The sequence below is a fragment of the Phalangium opilio genome, unplaced genomic scaffold, assembly GCF_054372755.1.
Source record: "Phalangium opilio isolate 3A_F unplaced genomic scaffold, DU_Popi_V2 ptg000092l_1, whole genome shotgun sequence".
Classification (NCBI taxonomy): Eukaryota; Metazoa; Arthropoda; class Arachnida; order Opiliones; family Phalangiidae; genus Phalangium; species Phalangium opilio.
The window spans coordinates 429110-453488 of record NW_028324197.1 but is presented as its reverse complement, the minus strand read 5'-3'; the positions used below and the strand labels follow the sequence as shown (position 1 = coordinate 453488).

The following is a 24379-nucleotide window of genomic DNA, read 5'->3' as shown; positions in this document are numbered from 1 at the left end:
GCAATATTTTGGAAAAGGCGGAAATTTATGGTTATCAGCAGTATCTTGGAAAAGGCGGAAATTTATGGTTAGTCAGCGATATTTTGGAAAAGGAGGAAATTTATGGTTAGTCAGCGATATTTTGGAAAAGGAGGAAATTTATGGTTAGTCAGCGATATTTTGGAAAAGGCGGAAATTTATGGTTAGTCAGCGATATTTTGGAAAAGGCGGAAATTTATGGTTAGTCAGCGATATTTTGGAAAAGGCGGAAATTTATGGTTAGTCAGCTATATTTTGGAAAAGGCGAAAATTTATGGTTTGTCGGCAATATTTTGGAAAAGGCGGAAATTTATGGTTATCAGCAGTATTTTGGAAAAGGGGCAAATTTATGGTTAGTCAGCGATATTTTGGAAAAGACGGAAATTTATGGTTAGTCAGCGATATTTTGGAAAAGGCGGAAATTTATAGTTAGTCAGCGATATTTTGGAAAAGGCGGAAATTTATGGTTAGTCAGCGATATTTTGGAAAAGGCGGAAATTTATGGTTAGTGAGCAATATTTTGGAAAAGGCGAAAATTTATGGTTAGTCGGCAATATTTTGGAAAAGGCGAAAATTTATGGTTAGTCGGCAATTCGTACTATTTTCTCCATTATTGGTTCCGCTTTTCCTCGTAGGGGAATACTACTATTTTTACTACTATCCTACTAAAAAATTTCCACTGTGGAAAACGACCTCTAAAATAGGAATGACCCCTAAAGGGTTCGTCTGCAAGGTGGGGATTTCGTTCCGTAAGCGGGGGATTTTGTCTCCAGTTTGGGGGGATTTTGTCTGCAAATGGGGGGATTTTGTCTTATGCCCATTTGGACGGGGGGAAATTTTTGGGGGGATTATGTCCAGGGGGATTATGGGAGTCACCCGAAAATGTCGGATTATTTTACAGGCTGCCTTCGATTTTGCCACCGTAGTAAAAATTGACGGATTAATAGTAATTAGTACCAGTTGGAACGTATGGTTTTCTTTAAAGTCTCCGACAATAAAATTTCCGTTTTTGATTAGTAAAGAGAAAGTAAGTAGCGTTGTGAAAGGGTCGCTATACTTAAATGACTGTCACGAAGCTTATTTAGTACGATTGTTCGAAGTTTGCAATGTGGCGGTAAGACTGGCTTTTTTCTCGGTTCAGGAAAATATATATTTCGCTAGTTTATAATAACAATAGCGACCACGAGCTTCGAAAATGCTACTAGTCGCCTTGTTAGTTCCGAAACGTGTTTTCGGCAAGGTAAAAAAGTTGATCCTTTCGCGAAAGCAACGATGTTTGTTTCGAGTGATTTTAAATCATTAGGAATTTTATACGTAAACGAGTTGAATGACACTTTAAGCTGCACTACTATTCGATACGTGTTTCTGTCTTCCTTGACAGGTCAAAGTCAACTTTTAGAGTACTTGCGCTAAAACTCGTTTAACTGCGAGGAACGTCAGGATTTTCTAGAAATGCTCTACCATATTACTATGGACAATTGGCAAGACGGGAATTAACTTTTATGGTCCTTAAAAGGGTTGAAAGAATCAGGGATGCCAAAGCCTTACCAGGAATTTCATCCAAATTGTTTGGGAAATTTCGGTAACTAATTTTGTGAACAAGACTAAAATTTCAACAATGGAAAGAAACAAGGAGATAACGCTATTAAAACTTTACTAAAAAGGTTATTCATTCGTTCACGCAAACACTACGCCTCCCTTCCCAGAACCAAAAGCATCGATTCAACTTTTGAAAGCAGCGACTCTAGGTTTTCGAAAGAAAACGAATGTAGCAATCACGAAGTTACGGAAAGGGAAAGAAACAATTAAAAGGCAAATAGAATTGTTTAATCGCATTTTGGCAGATTTGGTGTTGAAACGGAGCACTTTTCACGGAACGACATGTTTTCCAGAAATTGGCAAATATCTCGCTGTCGATGAAGAGAATAAACTGGATTATTCATGTCATTAACCTTACGCGGATCATTTGGACGCAAAAGGTTTCGACAAAAATATCAACTTTTCTTAAATAATTCGTCTTGTCGCGAACGTAACTGATAGTGAAATCAGTTGATGTTTGTGCCTAAATATTATAGAAAAAATTCGTTCGGACGTAATTATCATTTACGGTAAATATTCAAGACGTTCTAGAAATTTTGCGGAAACGAAAGTCACTTTAAGAATGTTTAGTAATCTAGTAACTGTTAATTCCGTACTTTTTGCCAACCTTTTCTTCTCATTTGAGAGTTCGTATGTTGTAAATAGTCGAGGGTTCCTTTGGTTACGCGCCGTTACTTCACAATATCTAAATAAACAGGATATGAAAAAATTAATAGCGAGGTTTGGCGTTATTCTAGAAGAATAATTATTTAAGCCAAAGAGTTGCTTATTCGTTCCATAAGCACCCGATACAGTATTATTTGTCACCTTTTCGGGATCAAACGAACAAATATTAATAAGTGAAACTGTTGACTTATGGAATAAGGCTGTCAGTAGTTAACCCACCGAAATATGGAGAGTTAATTAGGTCATTTAAGTGTGCCGCCAGCCTTCTAGCGCGCTAGACTCGCGCGTGTATACTCGCGTGAGTTTAGAATGGGGGAACACCGGTTTTTTATCCGGGGGGGTTTCTCTGAGTTCGTTTATTGGTCGAGAGTGGGGTCGCCAATCGAATAGGTCTTTGTTAATTGGTTAAGGGGCGTGAACTTCTTTAGTCGTGACGTAATGGCCAGATTTAGATAAGAGGGTGTTAGCTTATGCGACGTATGTTAGACATCTGTTAACGTCTCGAATTTCACTGGAGACGGTTTTCTCTACGCCTACATGTTATCCGCTACTCGGTCATTGCGCTAGAAAGATCAGAAAATTGACTGAACAAGATGTCGCCAATAGTTTTAAAGGTATTGACTGACAACGTAATCTTTAACTGTAAAAATTTACTTTAATTGTACGATTACATATACATTAAATGCATAAATAATAAATGAAAAATACAGAAAATAAGATATAATTGAAAAATACATAAAAGTAAGATATAAAATGAAAATACACAAAATAGATAAGATGAAATATATAAATATGAATAAATTTTAAAAAGTAAATATATATGAATAAATTTTAAAAAGTAATCTTTAAAAGCAAAAGCCCCTCTGTAACGAATCAATAGAGTATTATTATACCCTATTGTAAACCTTTTCAAATGCTAATATATACTTACCACCTGCCACGGTGATTAGGATCGGGGTGTCGCGCGGAACTGCAAAAGATTAGTTTACAATTAATAAATGATTCATTAGTTTACAGTTAATAAATGATGCATTATTTAAAAAAGTTTTCTATTTACCGTCAGATAGGTTTAACGTTATCTCGCGATGATCGGCGCAAGAAATCGGAGGTCCTTCCTGAATGACAACAGCCTGGGGTGGTTGTTGAATTCGCTCAAGCGGGTCATCGGGAGGAAGGATGTTTGGAGGAGGGGAAGGAGTACCAGGGTATGGGGGAGGAGGGGTTTCGATACGGGGCCGGTATTCAGTGTTGATAACGTTACGTAAAATGGGGATATCTATGTCGCTATCGTCACCCCAATTACTCTCCCACGAATAAGGAGATTCAGCACCGGCCGGAATTAAATTACGATTGGGTGCCGGCGAAACCGGAGCTTCGTCGGCTAAACCCCAATCGACCGAGCCGGCGCGGCTCTGAGGTGCCATTTCTTGAGCGTTGAAAAAGACCTCAATTTTTCTAGCTCTTACCAGAGCGCATCTATCTCCGTTATGCGGGAATCGTAAATGGGGGTCATAGACATCTTCCCCTCCCGGCATAATGCGAATTGAAGGGGCACCCAACCTTCCTATATCCACAACCCGGAGGGTTCCAAGAAAAAAATTTAAAAATTCTTTTTGATCTGGCCCTTTTACGTAAACGGTATCGCAACCTCGGGTTAATTGTTGAAGTACGGTTCGGATCTCGTCTTGACCGTATTCACCATCACGCCCCAAACCGGAATGTCTGAGGTTATTATAAATAACCGTGTTATCCGTTCTACGGAAACACTCCTCGTCAGGAATTTGAAAATTCCTAACGCTACGTTCACCGCTATCGCGTATGCAGCCTATCTATTAAAATGAAAACACACGTATAAGGAAAAATTCTAAAATATTAGTTAAGATTTAATACCTCTTTGACTAGAAACCTACAACGTAGGTTCCTAGCGCGACTAAAAACGATCGCGAAGCTCGTGGCGATAAAGATGAGGGACTCCCTATTTTAAAATATAAGTCTCTTAATCGAGGGTTAAAATCTAATAGAAAATACTTACATTATATGTATATATTAAGTTTTTAAAAAGACTTCTGAGTAAAGAAGAGGTTATAGATATATGGTGATGCGTTAGAAACTAAAAGACACTAAGATAAGGGTCACTGTTGCCTAACCATTTTAAAATACTAGAAAAATACTTACATTTTTTTATTGCGAGACTAGAAGAAGAAGTTATTGAGTTTATGAAATTTTATTGCGTTGTAGAGAATACAAAGGCTTAAACGCTGTATTTATACATTTTTTCTCACCCACGAGTATACTAGGAGTCCGATAGTAACACGAAACCGTTCATCGGTGATAGTATAATTAGTTATAAAATTTTCGATAGTTAAGTGTAGCCTTAAGATTACACGTGAAAGACTTGGATAAAAAATTAAAGGAAAACAGATGTGTTTGGAGACTTTGAAAAATAAAAGATACGAATGAAATCTAATATTATTTAATCTATACATATATAATAACATAAATAAAGACGATCATCGACGATAGGAAAGATTTATAAAATATCTATAACTAAGTTTAAGATTACAACTGAACGAGTTATATAAAGTTAAACTAAACCAGATGTGTTTGGAGACTTAAAAATAAAAGATGCGTATGTAATTTAATATTATAACGCGAATAAATACGTTCATCGGCCTATGGGAAAGAGTTAGTTATAAATTGTCACACGCCGAAAACTAATTTAATTTTGACCTTAAGGTTATAATTATTCAATTTCGTTAAAAAGAAACAGATGTCGTTGAAGGTTTAAATATAAATTTAATTTACTGAATATATAATGACGTAGTTAAGTAATATGAAACCCTCTCGGACGTAAAGCTAGAAAAGATAACAACCGTATAGTATAAAAGCTCAGACTCAACGTTCGAGATTCATTCGTGCCGAAATTACTGCATTAACATCTCGCAGCAAGAAATTTCTATTCCTGAGAATGGTGAGTACTTTATACTTTTTCAATGAGATTAGAAGATTTAGTTCATAGGAAATAGGCATTTCAATAGGCCGAATCAAAGGATGAGACACAATCCTGTGACAAAGAAGTAGAGACCTTGTTATCTCAGTCGGGATTTAAAAAGGAAGATTGGAAAGATCATATAATAGAATATGGTCGGGATAGATTATTAGGTGTTAAAATATCGTCGTTCAATGGTACTCTATACCTTGATATTAGGAGGTACGCGAAATCAAAGAACCCGCGAAAACCGTTTCCCATCCCTACTAAGGACGGTATATGTATTAAATACGAGAGCGCATTTGAACTGAAATCAATTCTGAACAACGCTCAGGGAGATTGGGGCGCAACGGTATATATGTCAGAAGAACCCATTCAAATAGCCACCACGCCTGACCGAGAAATAGCCATCTTTAAATACAGAGGACAACCCTATGAGAAGCAGTTCGTAATTAGAGATTCAGACGATCTCCATAACATAATAGTTGCCTTGGAGAAAACAATCAATAGATTTGAAGAACTTTCCCATTAAGAAAAAAATGTCGGACACTTCGTCATCCTCAGATGATGAACTTTATCCCATCGATTTATCCACAAAATTTAGACCTGAACAATATTTCAAGATAGACAAAATATCTAATCGAAAATCTAGAAAATATAAATGTATTACAACAGAATATAATGTTAAATTCCGTAACTTAGAAGAACTAAAATTAACAAAAATTCACGAACAACTTTCCCAAATATTAACATCTCTTATAAACCAAATCACGCAAAATAATGAAGAGTATAACTTAATTAGATTCGCCATAAGCTCCGACGCGTTAGAGAACCCTGTAAATTTAAGATTTATGGCGATAAATGAGTTAACTCCTGATCGATTACTCTCTAGTATCGAAAAGGTGGCTCAGTCCAAACGTAGTCTTTTATTAGAGGGTTCTCTAAAAATTGATGTTATTCTTTTAAAATGCAATGTTCCAATGACAGGTAGAAAAGCGGTGCATAATCGAACTATAGCTGAACTGGATAAATATATTGATCAAGGTTATGCTTACATACCTATTAGAAATAATGATACTCTATGCGTTTCTAGAGCCTTAGCCGTGGGTAAAAGTCTAGCTGATCGAACTTATTTAAAATCAATAGGAAAGCTAAACGAGTTTAATCAATGGAGCTTCCTATTATTAAGAAATGTAGACCACCCTTCCCAAAAAACCGCGGCTTTAGAGTTACACGCATTAGCCGAAGTCCCGGAGGGTCCTGTAGATTTATTGGGTGTTCAAAAGTTTCAAAATGCCTTGTCAGATTACCAGATTGTAATTTTTTCAGCGGAAGAGAAGTTTGAGAAAATATTTATAGGTCCTCACAAGGAAAAAAAAATTTTCCTCCTCAAAGTTGGGAATCATATGCATGTTGTACGGTCTTACATCTCAATGTTCGCGGCTAAGGCTTATTGTCAATACTGTTTAACCCTATTTTACGGTCTGGAAGAAAAATCTAGTCATTCTTGCTCGGAAACGGCTAAGTGTTACCGCTGTTTAACAACGGAGGCTTATCATGAAAAAGACGAGTATAAACTCATAAGATGCGAGGAGTGTAATAGATATTTAAAGGGAACCGAATGTTTCAATAACCATAAGAGTAACGGAACATGCGATTCTTTGAAACGATGCGGAAATTGCGCTCGCGAAATAAAACCAAATCATAAGTGTGATCTAAATTGCAAAAATTGTAAAATTACGCATGAAAAAAATCATTGTTGGGTGATGCCCCTAGATATTGATTATCCTCCTGTTCGTCTTCTATACTTCGATTGTGAAACTATCCCTTTAAATAATGAACACACTCCCGTACTCTTGGTTTCCGCTGCGCAAGAATCCGTTGATTCAAAAGAATTTACCATTCGTGTCTTTAGGGGCTTTGATTGTATAAAGGATTTTATAGACTATCTTTTCCAATGTGAGACAAGCTCTATTAAAAAGGGAAATAAGAAAGTAAAGGTTGCGCGAATGTTGTTTTCCGATGTAATCTGCTGCGCTCATAACGGGGCAGGGTTCGATTTTTTCTTTATATTGAAAGAAATACTTAGAAGGAATATAGTTCCTGAGCCTATCTTCAACGGTTCAAAAATCATGGCACTCTTCTTAAAAAATCTAAAGATCAAATTCATTGACAGTTACAGATCTATTAGTGTCCCCTTAAGAAAATTTTCATCTACATTCGATCTCGGGGAAGAAAAAAAAGACTATTTCCCGCATCTGTTCCATAATGAAAAAACGTTAGACTATGTAGGCCCTATACCCGAGATACATCAATTTGAGCCCGATAATTTTAAAGATAAGGAGCACGCGGATTTTATGAAATGGTATTCGGAAAGAAAGGATAAGCCCTATAATCTGAGACAGGAGCTTGAAACATACGCTATTCAAGATGTTAAGGTCCTACAATTAGGAATGGAAAAATTTAGAGAGTTATTTAGGAATGTCTCCGGGGTCGACGTGCTTAACGTAGGTGGTATTACCATAGCGGGAACAGTAACTAATATTTTCCTTCACAAACATCTTGAAAAATACACACTAGGTGTCGTACCTGCAAAGGGTTTTCGTGGAAATTTTAGTATCGGAGCCTTAAAGTGTATAGCCTTGGAAGAAAAATTACGCGGGGTAAAATTTCAAACTGCCTTGTCATTGGAAGGGGAAAAAAGGGTGTCAAACTATTTAATAGACGGATATTGTAAAAATCCTGAAATTGTTTTAAACTATAACGGATGCGTCTATCACGGATGTGTAAAACACACAAAACATTACGAGTACAATCCTATAGTTAAAGATCTAAACAGAAATGTCTACGAAAGAACTCTAGATAGGGAAAATTATCTGAAAAAGATTTTACCGAACGCCGAACACCTCAATATTTGGGAATGCGAGTTCAATGAGAGATTACGAGATGATCCTGACGCTAAACTCTATTGTGACAGTTTAAAATTTAAACAACCAATTGGATCCAGGAGTGCCTTGTACGGGGGAAGAAGCGAGTGTATATGTCTGTATTATAAGGCAAAACCGGGCGAGTCTATTCAATACCTAGATATCTGCTCGCTCTATCCTTACGTATGTAAATGGGGCGTATTTCCTAAAGGTCATCCTGAAATTATTACGAAAGACTTCAACTTTGAACCTAATTTTTATTTCGGTCTTATTTCTTGTCGAGTATTAGCGCCTGAAAATCTATTTTTGCCTGTCCTTCCAATTAAAACTAAAAAGAAACTTTTCTTTGCTTTGTGTTTAAAATGCGTTGAAACTGAACAATCAGTCTGTACACATAATTCGGAAGAAAGATCCTTCTGTGGTTGTTGGCCAAGTCCCGAGGTATATCTAGCAGTTAAAAATGGATATAAGATTCTAGAGTTTTTTGAAGTCCAACATTACAAAGATAAGTTTGACAGAAAAGAAAATACCGGTTTATTTGACACGTTCATTGATTGTTACCTTAAAATTAAACAATCTAGTTCAGGTTGGCCTTCGGGAATAGAAAGCGAAAAGCAAAAAGAAGCGTATTTAAAATCAATTTATGACCGAGAAGGAAAAGTTATTAATAAAGAAGAGATAGTGGACAACCCCACTCTCCGCGCCATTAGTAAGCTATGTCTAAATTCGCTTTGGGGAAAAATGGGTTACAATACGGATAAGAGAAAAAATGTATACATTGACTCTTACGCTGGATTAGTTCAGATAATAACTGATGAAACGAAAGAACTGTTAGACCTGAAACCGGTAAACGATAAAATCTGTTTAGTCAGTTATAAACTAAAAAAAGAATACGCTCCTACCTACTACAAAGGAAGTCCCACGATAGCTTCCTTTGTTAGTTCATTAGGACGTATCGAGTTGTATAATACGATAAGTAAAATGGGTAAGAGGTTACTTTATTGTGACACTGATTCATGTATAGTTGTAACAAAGGAAGGGGAATATCTACCACCCTTATCTAGTAATCTAGGGTGTTGGACGGATGAGTTAAAGGGTGAGACGATTCTCGAATTTGTCTCGACAGGGCCTAAGTCGTACGCTTACCGTACCACAGACGGTAAATCTGTTATTAAAATGAAAGGTATTACCCTTAACAGAAGAAATGAAGAAATCATTAACTTTGATTCGATTAAAAGTGTTTTATATAGTCCCTCTAAAACTTTGTCGGTCACCGTTCCATTTAATGTTGTAAGACGTAAAGAAACAGCTACACTTTTATTAGGCAATCTAAAGAAAACCTTTGGATATAGTTTCAATAAACGTAGAGTCTTAGAGGATTACACAACACTTCCTTACGGATATTTAAATCATCAAGACCCGTCTGCCACGTCAAATGAGAAAACGGACCACTAAACATCGGGTCACGTTTTCCCACCTTGTTAAAGTGAGAGTGATACCGTACGAAGATCGAGTCAACTACGAGTTCATAGACGATATTAGAGAACGTTTTAAAATGGAGAACGGGTTAGAGTATCGCCTCCGCTTAGAAACACCGATGACCATTTTACTGGCTGGCCCAAGCAGCTCGGGGAAAACAACGTGGGTAATAAATTTACTCAAATATAAAGACATTATCATGGACAAACCTCCTGATAGAATAGTCTATTGCTATAGTGTTTATCAGGACATTTTTGATGAACTGAAACTCTTTTTACCTATTGAATTCCACGAAGGACTAATTCCTAATGATTCTGATTTTTTTGATAAACGAATAAATAATCTTTTAATCCTAGACGATCTAGCTAACACCTGTACCAAACAGGAGTTTATAAGTAATCTTTTTTGTGTCGGGAGTCATCATTTATCTTTAAGCATCGTGCTGCTGTCTCAAAATGTCTTTAACCCAGGTAAATATTCTAGAAATATATCATTGAACTGTTCTTATATCGTTATGTTTAAAAATCCTAGGGATAATAACCAGGTTCGCTATTTAAGTCGTCAGCTTTTTCCTACAGACACCAAACGCCTAACGGAAGCGTACGAAGAGTGTACCGAAAAAGCGTATTCTTATATCTTAATAGATCTAAAACAAAGTACCGATAATAGTTTAAGACTTAGGTCCAATATATTCCCCAATGAAGGACCGATGGTAATCTACGTTAGAAAATAATAATCCATAAAATATAAATCTCAATTTATTTAACCTCATTTCGAGACATGCCTTTACCCGTGTCGGTTAGGAAGCAATTACCCTTTTTAAATCTCTTGCGTAAAAGCGGTGTGAAACAAAGAAAACTTTTAATATCAAAGTGTACGCGACCCCAATTGGATTGTATAAGCGGTATTTGTTATAATTTGAAGAACGGTGGTATTCCATTGAATCGTCATAAAAAGAAAAGACTTCAACGTTACAAAAACGTTATAAGGTATTTATCCAAGAGAGGTTTAAGCGACAAAAAGAGGCGACAGGTGTTAATTAAACAGGTAGGAGGATTCTGGCCGGCGTTGCTTTCAATGTTAATACCGACAATAGCTTCGGTCTTTACTAGATAATGAAAAAGTGCGTTTTAGTACCAGCGGCTTTACTGACGGACAATCAAAAGGAAGTTAACAGTTTAGACAACGCCATTAAAGAGGTACTGAGAAAGCCTGGTTCTGCCGAGGAAAAATTGAAGGAGTACCTTTTAACTCTTCAAAAATATTTATCTTTAAAGAGTTTAGCGGAGCCACCAAGCGTTACTATCTTGCCACCTACAACGAGTTCGTCTTTTCCAGCACCCGGAGTGTCGAGTAAAATACAGCCTCTAAGTCCTTCATCCTCGTCTTGGATTCCTCCATCGTGGCCTACCCCTATCCAGAATATACCTATTAATATCTCTACCCCCTCCCAAATTGTCCCTACTAATGTCGCTACCCCTCCCCAAAGTATCCCTTTTAATATCTCCTCGAGTCTGACTACCCCACAGCCTATAATGAGTAGTACAGCAATGGGTCAAACACCGGCGATATCGTTTACTACGCCAGCGTCTCTCTCCCGAACGACCAGTATGCCAATTTTAACACCCATGGGACCCGTGGTACCGAAACAGTCCGGGACGTCTCAAACGCCGAGTATGCCAGTTTTAACACCCATGGTACCGAATCAGCCCGTGACGTCTCAACAGGCCTTATCAACGAAGGGCGCTTCTGGTTCAAATTTCCGGAAACTTAACCCTAACGATGAGACTTCGCCGAAAAAAAGACTCGCGAAAATTCCATCTACGAAATCAAAACCGTACCCTACACAAGCCAAAATAAAAAAAGATCGCGAAGCTAGTTTGAAAGAACTTCAAAAGCCCGAATCTAAGATCGAATGGGTAACTTATAGAAAGGCAAAAAAATAACCTTAATAATGATTATTACATTTTATATAAAAGCATCTAACTCGTTATATTGAAAAACACGTATCTGATTATATAAAAGCATGTATTTGAGTATATAAAAAAGCTTGTATCTGATTATATATAAAAGCATGATAATTACAATTTATATAAAAGCATGATAATTACAATTTATATAAAAAATTATAATCGAATAATAAATATTTTTATTCTCGCATTCAATACAAGTGTATCTGATTATTAAACATTACAACTTTAATATTTTATTGGTTACATTTTTCATATCTATGTCTTAACAAGTGAAGGCAGATATTCCATAAAGATAAGGCGTCGTTAATTTCCGTTTTATTTTCATACATTTTCAGAACTCTATGAAACGAATTTCCCAGACATCTTTGAATAAGAAAGAATATACAATGAGGTCCGCAACAAAGGGAGAACATATCTTGAATTAATTTATCGTTATAGATCCATCTGGACGCGTATTTGGCCAGGTTAATTTTATACGTATCCGGGCTCTGCCCGTAGCTGCAGAAAAAATTACCTTCATTGTTTTCAACGTAAATGGCTACCCAATGAAGTCCAGGATCCTCGGCTCTCTCCGTGTTCAGAACAAAACAAAATTTCTTCTTTCTAGGTTTCCTGGGAAGCATATTTGTAACGTATTCATATCACTTTAGATAGTTCGTATTCGTAAAACGTTCCTTTAATTATCTCGTTATTTTTGTCTTTAACGACGTATACTGGAGGATTACGGTATAAAACCTTATCAATAATAAAGATCTCTTTTGTAAAGTAGCCTTTATATCCCTTTGAAAAGGTTTTTTCAAATTTACTCAACCTTACTAAATCACCTTCTTTTAGCTTTTTTGTCCCAGGTTTAATGGTACCGAAAAGACGGTACCACACCTTATGCTCATTTTGTAGGTTAACATTGACTGGCGCGATACCAGTTGAGCGGTGTATCGAGTGATTGTAAGCCTTAACTATTTTTGGTAACGCACCCAGATAGCTACGAGTATCAGCGCTAGTCATGAATTTGTGTATTTTCTCTTGAACCGTTCTGTTAAATCTCTCGCAGATCGCAATTTTTTTATTCCCGTAAGCTACGTAGTGATGAATACCTTTCTCTTTAAAATATTGCTGAACTGGTTTAGCTAAAAATTCAGAGCCTGCGTCCGTATTTATATTCGTGGGTACAACATCTTTATGTATTATTTTGAAAGCTCTTATAACTTCCGCGGAAGTCTTGTTTTTAATAGGTATAACGTAGGCGTATTTACTCAAAACATCTATATTACTTAACAAATATTTCATACCCTTGTTGTATCTGGAAAGTTTATCTAAAACTATTAAATCAGCCTGATGAGTCTCATCCATAGATGTCACTGTAATTTTGTTGCGAGGAAACTTTAATCGACGATAACGATGAATAGTATAGCTGGGTTGTTTTAATAGAAAACTCTCAACTTCTTTCCTCGAAGACTGAGGAACTCCTTTCATTAATTTATCCAATCCGGAAAAAGAGGAGGGATTTTCGGGGTCGTAGTACGCGTTTGAGAGAGACATTTTTTCTAAACAAGATCGAAAATGATATCTGATAATATAACGTAGTTGTAGGGTATTATATAAGAGGGAGAGATACAATTTTCTGGAATATTTTCTAAATAAGGAAAAAAAAATTGATATATAACGTAGGTATAGGAAACGCAACAATAAGAGTAATTTATATTTTATTCGGTTACTTAAAAATTAACAATACATTGTTTTTAGACCGACAAAATTTCCAAGAATATATTTTAAATAGATACGTCATTAAACACTGGATCATTTAGGACATTAGCTTCGGTAGTGGTTGTTCTCTGGCGAATATCTCCTTGGCACCGTTTATCGAGTAATTTCGATATTAAATTCATTTTGCTCTTCTCCGAGGTAACGCATTCCAACGATTTCAAATCCTCTCGGAATATTTTCAGACGCCTTAGAGTAATCCATGACCCAATACACGCGAGATAAGAGTGACATATATTTTAACCGTACATTAGTTCAGTTTTTAGACCGACAAAGTTTCCGAGAATATCGTTAAATAAAATTGAGACGTCGTCTTCGTAATCTTAGTATTCCTCGACAAAGGATTCTAGAATTCTTTCGTAGTTAAGCAACGGAATAGCTCTAATTAGGTTTTTCTCCACTCTCTCGCTCCAATTAGTATCCGTGGGTAAACAAGTGATATCGTGGGCGATTTCGTTGTGACAGCTGATATTTTCGCACGAATCAGTGAAATTAAATAAAATATTGGTCAAACTGTCCAAGATAATTTTCTTCATTATTTCTCTGGCCTCTTCTTTTCGCTTTAATTCGCTACCAATAACATTTTTCAAGTTCTTTAACCTTAACCAACTGTCTTTATTTAATGAAAATCCTTTCGATGTTGAGAATAGAATATTATATCTATTATTCGATCCTCTAATATATTGACGAATATCAACTATTTTTCCTCTCTGACATACGAAGCATTCTAGCTTAACTCTCTGAGTACCGTCAACTAACCAAGTCAGAAATCGTCCCGTTATTCCGTTAAAGAAAGCGTCAATATCCGCTTCGAAAGTCCATATACTATTCCAAATACAACTGTCGAAAGACGCTTCGGTTTTAGTATCGAGTCGTTTGACATTGAAGACGGGAAGAATTCCGCTTCCAACGTAAATGTTTTGCTTCTCCGATAGGTAGTGTACTTGATTCATCTCTAACCGGTTATGAGAGAATGCTTCTTAAATCAGAGGTTATATAGAGCCTTTTTACTCGGGATTAAATAACACCGAGCGATCCCTAGTTATCATGATAGAATTTTCAAATTCGGAATAAATTATGCACGTGACATTGTGTGGTAAATTGTTTTTAAATTTCATATTGATACGTAGATTTTCTTGTCGGGGCAAAGAAAGATGACTAGCCCCCGCATTTTCATCCGGGCTTAAATCTAGGCAATACAAAGCGTAACCTTTTTTGTACTCTTCGTACGTGATAAAATTTCCCTTGTTTTTTCTGTATGTGTTTAGAGAGGTGAATAACGACATGTACTCTCGAGTGTATAGATTGTTTTCGTAATCAGGCGTAAAGGCTTCCGAAGGATAGGTATCGGTACCGACGTTGACGGATAGGTAATTAAGATCAAAGGTTTCAAAATTAAAGGGGTTTAAAGAATGATTACCATTAAAGGCCGAGGTTCGAACTAGACCTATGATTACTCTTTGAGGTATTTTACCTAAGAAGACGTTTTCTCGATTAACGTCGTTCATTCCAGCTGGAATTGAAAAGGTTTTCACGACTGTTTGATTCAAAGGATAGATGGCGCTGGTTTGCTCTAATACCGTAGCGTGGGCTAACATTATTTCGGGATTTATTTTTAGTCTTTTAACGTACAATGAGGCATTATCGATAACCACTTTATATTTCTTATCAGCGGCTTCTTTCGATATTACGCAAAACTCTGGTTTGGATCGAATAAGCCTAAATCTAACGTCTACATTATTCAATAGGAAACGATTTAAGCGACAAATATCAACGTGTAACGGGGCGTATAAATCTATCGTACTCGATACCTTGGCTCTCTCGGCTCTTCTTAATATCCCATTGGTAGTAAGATTTTTATTGGCTGCCACCCAGGCGGAATCGGGATCGATCGGATTATCCTTATAATACAACCCTAGATTTAGTTGGCTTTCTTTAGCATCTATACCGTAATTTAATAAATTCTCGAGATAAGCGATATAAGGGGCTCCTTGGTTAGGGGACTGAACGCTCGTGTTTCCTAAAAAGACGTCTATTTGGGAAAAGAGGGCGGCGTGTAAAAGATTAACCGGAGCTACTTTGGTTTCAGCGGCTGGTACTTCGGTGCCGTCCAAATGAAGCACCCTGACCTTCAGCCTTAACCTAGTTTTAGAAAGGTCGATATAATGTTCGCTCGTGCCAGGGACAAAAAATTCCAAAGGTCCACTATCCGTTACGGAACTTAAAGGTTGATAACTTTCGTCGCTACTATTTATAATATTAGCGTTCAAAGGGGGTGTCGCGAATAGGTCTAATTCCCCCATCATCCCTTCGAATTGGGCCATCTTGTTCTATGATAAAAAATCGGCCTTTGATCTACTTTTCTTCTTGCGTATCTTCTGACGTTTCCGTCGAATACCAGACCCGTACTGAGAATTAGCCAGACTATCACCCGCTTTATGAATTAAATTTGAGCCGGCTATTTTTAGATTCCTTTTGAACGCTCTCTTGGGTTCTTCTCCAGCGCTTAAATCTTGAATAAACCTTCCACCAAGTCCTAAAGCTTCTTTACCCACGCTCTTAGCTATCGGTTTCGCTAGAGGAGTTAACATTCTCATCAAAGCTCTAAAAATGCCTCCCAAACCAAATCCTTTCTGCACTAATACACCTGGTGGAGATCCAAGGAACTGATCCTGATAATAGGACACGTACCTATTAGGTCGAGACATGTCGTCTAAAGTGAATTTTGATAATGATGCGATCCGATATAAAGGATATAGGAGCGTCGGCTTCGTCTCTAATATCAATTTTGATAGTTTCAATTTCGTTGGATCTTATAGGATAATAGTCTATAGTATCGTATGTGATAATTTTCTCCGACGTATCGTTTTTAGTGGGAATGACGCGTAGAAGAGGTTTGAAACCAGAGCCTATAAACTGGGGGTATATCAGATCAGTGTAAACGTATAAATATTGACTGACTAAATCCGGTTTGAAGTTGGCGTTTGCAGACCCTAATAGACGATTAGTTTGGTCACCGAATCCTAACATAGAACCTAATTTGTTACGAACGCCTCTAAAAAGCACGGTGCACTCCTTATCAGTCGTTATTCGAACGGTACCGTTATCGTTTAATGAGAAATTAAACCGAGATTGATGAGCTTCGGGTATCGCTCTATTCATAGCTTCCAATAGGGCGTCGACGCTATAGGGTCCCTCAGGAATCTTTACCGTTACCATACGATTTTGAAGTTTTAAAGTTTTTTTCAATTTTATCTCGATATAATTATTGGTGTAGTTTATCGTAATATTTCTAGCTTGTTGAGACAATGGAATGGGACAAATGTATTCCCCAGTAATGTACTCGTCCGTTTCGAATCCTAGAACCTGAGCCAGAGGGCCAGGAGCTAGCCTGGCCTGGTGACCGGCATCGACTGATAATTTAACTCTCTTGATAGGAGGCCCAGTCGGGACTGACATATCTATAACCTGTATTTTCACGGGAAAATTCTGTTTCTCAAGCTGAACGGTTAAGTCACGCACCAGTTTATTCTGCATTGAAAAAAATACGGCGTTTCCATTTTTATCTTTCGAACCTTCGTACTTTTGCGGTATTAACTCCACTCTTCTAACGTCCCAGCCATCATTCGTTAAATATCGTTCAGGTACCTGTATTTCGAAAGAGTTACAGGTATTGTCTATTACGGTTGAAATTTTCGGTGTTGATATTTCCGATAAACCAATTTCCCATTCGTTTGAAAGAATAATTGGTTTACCTAATTTCACCGTGAAAGACGATTGTGAATTATCGGGATATTCATCAGTTTTATCACTTAACAGAGTAACGAAAAAAGAATTGACCGACATAATTGATATTTTATTTAAAAATGAATGAGGATTTACACGTTATCCAATTTTATTTAGAAATAAAAGGTTGAACTCGATGTGATGGTTAGAGCGGGGTTCGATCTCGCGATCTATTGATTGGCGAACAAACGCGCTAACCACTACACCGAGAGCAACCTTAATCGCTTCCTACGTTTTAAAGAAGATTACATTAACATATACTTGGAAATAAAACGGGTAAATGTTCATGATAAAAACTATCGGGAGTACCGAATTTACTCATTTGTTCCTAGGACTGTTCACGAGCCGAGCTGAGCGAGCTTTTTAAAAGCTCGGCTCGGCTCGAGTCAAAAAAACGGCGGCTCGGCTCGAGTCGAGCCGAGCTGGGTCTTGGCTCGACTCGAGCTCGGCTCGGCTCGAAAATGATCGAGCCGAGCCGAGCTGGCTCGATTAACATATACATGTTTTAAAAAAATTGCTACTACCAACGCCAAACTTGAGAATGACTATAAATGCCATCCCATGTTTAGGAATGTAGTGGTTCAGTAAAACCCGCTCGGTAAAATATGCTCAAGGTTAGAGACGAGAGATTTTTCCCACGCTTTATTACCTGTAAAAATACAACGGAACGCTAATGGTGGAGAGAATAAAGACTAAAAGGAAAGCACTATATCAGTGACTAAGCTCGCGAGCTGGCTCGCGAGTCGGCTCGGCTCGATGCCTATTGGCTCGGCTCGGCTCGACCATAAAAAAGCTCGCTCGTTAATTAATCGAGCCGCAAAAGTGGCGGCTCGGCTCGGCTCGAACTCGGCTCGCTCGTCACGAGCCCGAGCTGGCTCGAGCTCGTGAACAGTCCTATTTGTTCCTGTATGTATTTTATAAAGTCATTTCCGTTAAATTCGGCTTTTTCTTCTAAACACAATGGCGCCGGTGAATCCGTTTCCGGGGCTTTGGCTCTTGGTTGATTTATACCGTGACCCAATCGGGTAAATAAAAGTCCGTCATCTAATTCCTCCAAAATAATGGTACTTCTAGGTAATATGAATCGTTTCAAAATTTCCACCTGATTCTGATACTCGATATCTTTTTCTTGAGGCTCTCTATCTTTAAACATCGGGCATTTCTTCGTAACACGAGCGATTTTCCCACTTTCAGATACTCGGTGTTCGAAACATATTGTATACATAGCGCATTGATCTAAAAGATACGCGACCATATATTGGAAATCCTCGCGCCCTTTGAATCGTTGATACGTCACTATATAACGCATTTTGTAAGATCTCCCTCGGAAGTCACTGCTCTCTTCAAGGCGTTCGTCGAATAACCGAGATAAAGAGAGATCGCTCTCTTATCAAACAAACTCTTATTTAAGTCTGGCGATTACGTCACGACTAAAGACAAGTACAGACACGTCCTAAAAACCCCTAAACAATTAACAAAGACCTAATCAATTGACGGTTATAGAATAGATTACATTAACGACTACCGGGAAATAAAAAGGATAAATATTCCTCGTAGATACTATCGAGAGTCCCTAATTTCCTCAATTCTTCCCGTAAACAACTTTTATGTATTTTTCAATTATATCTTATTTTCTGTATTTTTCATTTATTATTTATGCATTTAATGTATATGTAATCGTACAATTAAAGTAAATTTTTACAGTTAAAGATTACGTTGTCAGTCAATACCTTTAAAACTATTGGCGACATCTTGTTCAGTCAATTTTCTGATCTTTCTAGCGCAATGACCGAGTAGCGGATAACATGTAGGCGTAGAGAAAACCGTCTCCAGTGAAATTCGAGACGTTAACAGATGTCTAACATACGTCGCATAAGCTAACACCCTCTTATCTAAATCTGGCCATTACGTCACGACTAAAGAAGTTCACGCCCCTTAACCAATTAACAAAGACCTATTCAATTGGCGACCCCACTCTCGACCAATAAACGAACTCAGAGAAACCCCCCCGGATAAAAAACCGGTGTTCCCCCATTCTAAACTCACGCGAGTATACACGCGCGAGTCTAGCGCGCTAGAAGGCTGGCGGCACACTTAAATGACCTAATTAACTCTCCATATTTCGGTGGGTTAACTACTGCTGTCTTAGAAGTTTTTCGAAATTGTAATACAGAAAATCTGATGTATTATGGAGATATGTGAATAATTTACAAATTTAAAAACCTGGACTTTAACGGCATACTTGGTGACATAAGTAGTGGCTTACCCTTTTTTTCATTGTTTCAGGTTTTTTAATGGTTTTTTGGCCCCTTATCTTCACTTTTCTTGGCGTTCTCTTCACCCTTTTCCTTTCCTTTAGTTTCATACAATGTTGTCGTGACGTCAATGGATTTTCCCGGTGTAGGAGGTTAAGAAGCATCTTCTGAAAAACTAAAATTAGTAAACATTTTTCAAGTACAATGAAAGCCAAAATTATTTCGGTCCTGCTCACTAGAAGTCGAATTTGAAGTAGTTTCGGGAGAACGAGTAATGTTACGAACTTCCATGGGGGACGTTTGTTCCTGCTCCGAACGTTTCTCTAAAGAGTTTTAAATAATGTAAGATTATAACAAAAATGAAAACTATGTTTCACTGGTACGAACCAAATTCAGACAACTCTTCAACTCCAAATTGAGTGGCAATTTCCTCCAAAGACTGATCTAATTTAAGAGTTCCGTCATTTTTTTTAATTCTTCCGAATGATTTGATCATAAATTCAAATTTTTCAAGCGTAATGTCGTTCACTTCGAGCTTTTTCTAATCTCATCAGCTTGTTCTTGTTGGAGCATTTTAACTCTGTAATCCTCAATTTTTTTGGTACTGTTCAATTTTATTGTCAATGTCTGAAATGGCGTCTTCGATTTTTTTCTATTTGATTTTAATTCGGCTAGTGAGAGTTCCAGAAGCCTGATGGTACCTGGAATTATCGACAACTCCACGTCGTTTACCTCGGGTAGCTCTGGCAGGTTAGCCATATTTTTTAAGCAAGTGAAAAAGGTAACTAATTCATTAATAGAGAGCTAAGTAGGCAATCTCAGTCACCTCTCACGGCAAAACTAGGGTTAAAGACCTCTTCTACCCCGCAGTGTTTGAACTTTAAAAATCTTTTTTGGTCAACGCTTAATATTTTCGACTATATTCTATTCGTATCCGAAAAGCTTTCGTAAGCGGATACGACCGCTTCGGTCAAATGTTCTTGCAAATTTACAGCCGCTCTAAAATTCATTCGCATTACACCAAGACAGTTACGATTAAACAGAGGTTAAGCGCGATTAAAAAAGATGGTTCAAAGACTGCAAGAGGTGCTCGATCGAGTTTCGGAATTTTCAAATTTTCGAAGGCGGTTGGTCTGACGTCACCGAGAGACCCCCGAGGGGGAAGAATGTTTGTCTTTGCTTGTCAAGGCCATTGATTATACGAATAGGAAAGCAATTTCAAAGTTTTCGAGCTATTTTCATCCTATTTTTACGTGCAAAATGTTCGAGGGAAGAGTTTTTATTACATTATTTTCAATAATATTGTTGAATTTTGGAGGCTGAACGCCGAATAATAAACCATGGTGTTTGTTTTTGACTTTTTTGCTATTGCCAAGGGCCAAGAGTATTGATTTGGTTATTCAAATAAGGATATTTAGTTTTTTAGGGCTTTAAAATATTAGAGAAAAGTGTTTTTTCTGTTTATCGTTACATAATTTTCAATTATATTCCCCATCCATTGTAGTACTGAACTTTACAACCCCAATGGCAAAACTAAGCTAATTTTTGGAGAGCGGTCGCTCTCTTAGATAAGACTTGATACTGCCTCTAATGCTAAAGGAGGGTTTTTTGATTGACCGTAACTTTTTCGTATTGTGTTTGCTGCTTTGAAATTTTGCCAGTGAACTAAAATTCGGGCCCTAATTTTGTGGTTAAAACTTCAAAGAGATCCAACTAATAGTTAATTCTATAAAGAGAAAAGTTGTTAAGGGTGGTTTTAGAATCCATAAAATGAATCAGACATTTGGTGAAAAATACTATATTCTTCCATAGAGGTAATATGGGATTTTTTGGAAAAATGACCTTAATTGGGATAATGTATAAAGAAAACTGTTCATTCGTTACGTTTGGGAACCATCTTAAATGAAAGATAACAATCCATAAATGTGCCAACACTTACTATGAATTACGTTGTTTTGGGTTTTGGAGTTACGGTGTTTTACCACTGTTAGAGACACGCATTTTAGCCCTCATTTTTTAATATTGGACTTACGACGTTTTTGTCGTTATTCACGCCGAAACTTCCCGTAAGAGGGACTTTAGCTAGATAAACATGGCGTTTGAGCTCTCGGTTAAAACCAAAATTTTGGAATTAGAATTAGGTCGTGGCTAATTAGGTATGATTTTCATTATTTTCATAACAAAAAACGTCTTTGAAATTTACTAAAATTAATTTTAAATTTAAAAGTCAACAGAATATTTTATTATTAAAAAAATAAAACAATTTCGCTAATGTTGATTTTCTACTTGTCTAATTTGTCTTCTCATTATCAACTTCGGTTATTTGGGATAATAGAATACTGTCGGTAGGTTCAAATAAATTATAAACAAATTAATTATTAATCAATTACTATATTGTTATCTGTGAGAGCTGCGAGATATAAATAATCAAAAATGTCTTGATTACAACCAAGCTTAATGATCAAATCTCCGCTCATTAAACGTTAGTGATTACTTTCAAGGGAAATAATGACGAACTGTACAAATTCTTTCATTTAACAAATTTTTACATTTATATTATTTAAATTCAAGTTCTGTATTAAAGGTGAAAACGATTGGTGATTATTGATCTTTAACATGCATTCCCATTTTTTGACAAACGAACGTAGCTCTTGTGGTTTTAGGTTGCGTTTTTTAAAGACGTTAGTAACACTATTTTGATTAATTAAAGGATATTAATTTTGGCTAATGTTAAATATGTAACACACTGTTCAGTGTTGCAGTGGTTTTGCTACTAAGAGTATTGAAAGAAGTAAAAATTTCTGAAATTATCGTTGGTAAATATCATTTCCCATCCTGGTTGCCATCCTCCTTGCTCATATCCTCTGTTTTCGAAGTCTGCTTTGTATTATGCTATGATTTTTTGCTACCTTATTGGTCTCGCAATCAGTCTGGGAAATAAGGATATTTTTTAAAGTAGTTCTTTGGACCAGTGACCTCCCTAGTGTCCTAAATAATAAACTGGTCTCAGGACTGGTCCCCACCTTTGTTCTCCTATTGATTTGCAATTAATAAACTGGTCCTAAGGACCAGTAACCCCCACTTATTGAATTAAAAAACTAGTCCAAGCAATTAATAAACTGGTTTTGGGCAAGAGCAAGTGTGCTATTTCCCAGACTGCGTAATCATAGGTAACAGTATCGCTACTTAATTAAGGATACCGTTATCCATTTTACTCAAATCAGGGTAAATATAGTCATAGCCGACTTGTATTAATAAAGGCCTATAGGTAGAAAGCTACGGGAGGGGTGGCAAACCGATTTTTTAATGATCGCTAGATGTCGCGCTTAGGGGGAAACTTTTATGGCGGGAACTTCAAAACGAATGAAATAGCTTATAGAAGAAAGCTTACTATAGTCTTGAGGTTGGTGTTTTTCATTTGTTTTCGGTTTTTGTTTGTTTTTTTTTTGGAATAAAGTAAGGTAGTTTTTTAGAAGTAATACATTTAATGTCTTTATCATATTTACAGTGTATTTTGTTAAGTATTTTGTCTACTTTTTTATCACAACACAAAGTAACATTTTCAAAATATGGGTTTTGATTGATTTGATACCTTGCATAAGATTTTTTTTTTAAATTTGAAACACAACGTAGCGTATTTTCGAGATATGAGTTTTTGCTTGTACTTTTTACCTTTACTTTAACATCACTAATAGCTTTGGCATAGTTTACCATTAGGGGTCTGACAAACTTTTCTAATAAAATATCACATAAGTTTATATAGGTATCACAGTGGCATTTAAGTAGTTTAGCAAAATATGGCGTAATTATATACTTTAAAATAGCTAAAGTATTTTGACGTGGTAGAAAGGTTAAGGCTTATTGGACGAAATCAGTGACAATCATGAATATATTTACCAAAAAATTACTAGGGTATTTTAAGGCACCACGGTCTAGTAAATTTATATAAGTTAAGATTCTAGAGTTATTCTTTGGCTGAAACAGTCTCTCAAGACAAGATTCACATGTTGAATTTTCCTCTGATACCCTAACTATGTAACCAGCGATCATAGCAACTGCTACTCCTTTTATGGTCACAGGGCAAGCACCTAAAAGATAGAAATCCATAGAGTAAAAGCATGAAAAATAAATATATAGACAGTTGAAACTTACTTCTTGGGTCAAGACCATTCAAACGTTGAAGAATGTGCATAACGTTGCCTGGAATTTTCTTGATTGCTTCGTCTTTGTTACATTCCTTCACCATTTCTCTTTGTCGTTGCTGCAGCTCTCTAAGATTGAGGCCAGAATTTCCAACTCCAATACTTGCTAATTCCGTATCACGATATGCATTACCATTCTAGGAGAGCGGTCGCTCTCTTAGATAAAACTTGATACTTCCTCTAATGCTAAAGGAGGGTTCTTTGATTGGCCGTAACTTTTTTCGTATTGTGTTTGCTGCTTTGAAACTTTGCCTGTGAACTAAAATTTGAGCCCTAATTATGTGGTTAAAATTTCAAAGAGATCCAACTAATAGTTAATTCTGTAAAGAAAAAAGTTGTTAAGGGTGGTTTTAGAATCCATAAAATGAATCCGACATTTGGTGAAAGATACTATATTGTTCCATTGGGATTTTTTTGAAAAATGACCTTTTCTAGGAAGGCATATAAGGAAAACTGTTCATTCGTTACGTTTTTAACCATCTTAAATGAAAGATAACAGTCCATAGATGTGCCTTTCCTTTGTTTCATTAAGAAAAATTAAGTTTAAGTATTGATTTTTATCATTATTAACACATACTTTGACTTACGTTGTTTTGGGTATTGGAATTACGGCGTTTTACCACTGTTAGAGACACGCATTTTAGCCCTAATTTTTTATATTGGACTTAAGGCGTTTTTTTATTAATACAAGTCGGCTATGATATAGTAATAGAGAATAACACTG

General features: G+C 36.6%; 4 protein-coding genes across 4 annotated transcripts; 3 read left to right on the top strand and 1 right to left on the bottom strand.

Annotated features, from left to right (window-relative positions):
- The first annotated feature begins 5811 nt into the window (after positions 1-5811).
- Positions 5812-9654, top strand: LOC149640896 (uncharacterized). Its single transcript, XM_089850533.1, has one exon. The coding sequence runs from the start codon at positions 5812-5814 to the stop codon at positions 9652-9654; it is 3843 nt and encodes a 1280-aa protein (XP_089706659.1).
- A 110-nt stretch (positions 9655-9764) lies between these two features.
- On the top strand, positions 9765-10619 carry LOC149640895 (uncharacterized). The gene is made up of 2 exons (XM_089850517.1): positions 9765-10148; positions 10210-10619. The coding sequence occupies exons 1-2, from the start codon at positions 9797-9799 to the stop codon at positions 10233-10235; spliced, it is 378 nt and encodes a 125-aa protein (XP_089706643.1). The 5' UTR covers positions 9765-9796; the 3' UTR covers positions 10236-10619.
- A 17-nt stretch (positions 10620-10636) lies between these two features.
- On the top strand, positions 10637-11624 carry LOC149640894 (uncharacterized). The gene is made up of 4 exons (XM_089850532.1): positions 10637-10725; positions 10791-10877; positions 10956-11430; positions 11545-11624. The coding sequence occupies exons 2-4, from the start codon at positions 10794-10796 to the stop codon at positions 11622-11624; spliced, it is 639 nt and encodes a 212-aa protein (XP_089706658.1). The 5' UTR covers positions 10637-10725; positions 10791-10793.
- Positions 11625-22891: 11267 nt separating this feature from the next.
- LOC149640893 (uncharacterized) lies at positions 22892-23788 on the bottom strand. Its single transcript, XM_089850516.1, has 2 exons — positions 23606-23788; positions 22892-23541 (listed from the first exon to the last, which is right to left on the bottom strand). Exons 1-2 carry the CDS (start codon positions 23697-23699, stop codon positions 23312-23314), a joined length of 324 nt encoding a protein of 107 aa, XP_089706642.1. The 5' UTR covers positions 23700-23788; the 3' UTR covers positions 22892-23311.
- Positions 23789-24379: the final 591 nt, after the last annotated feature.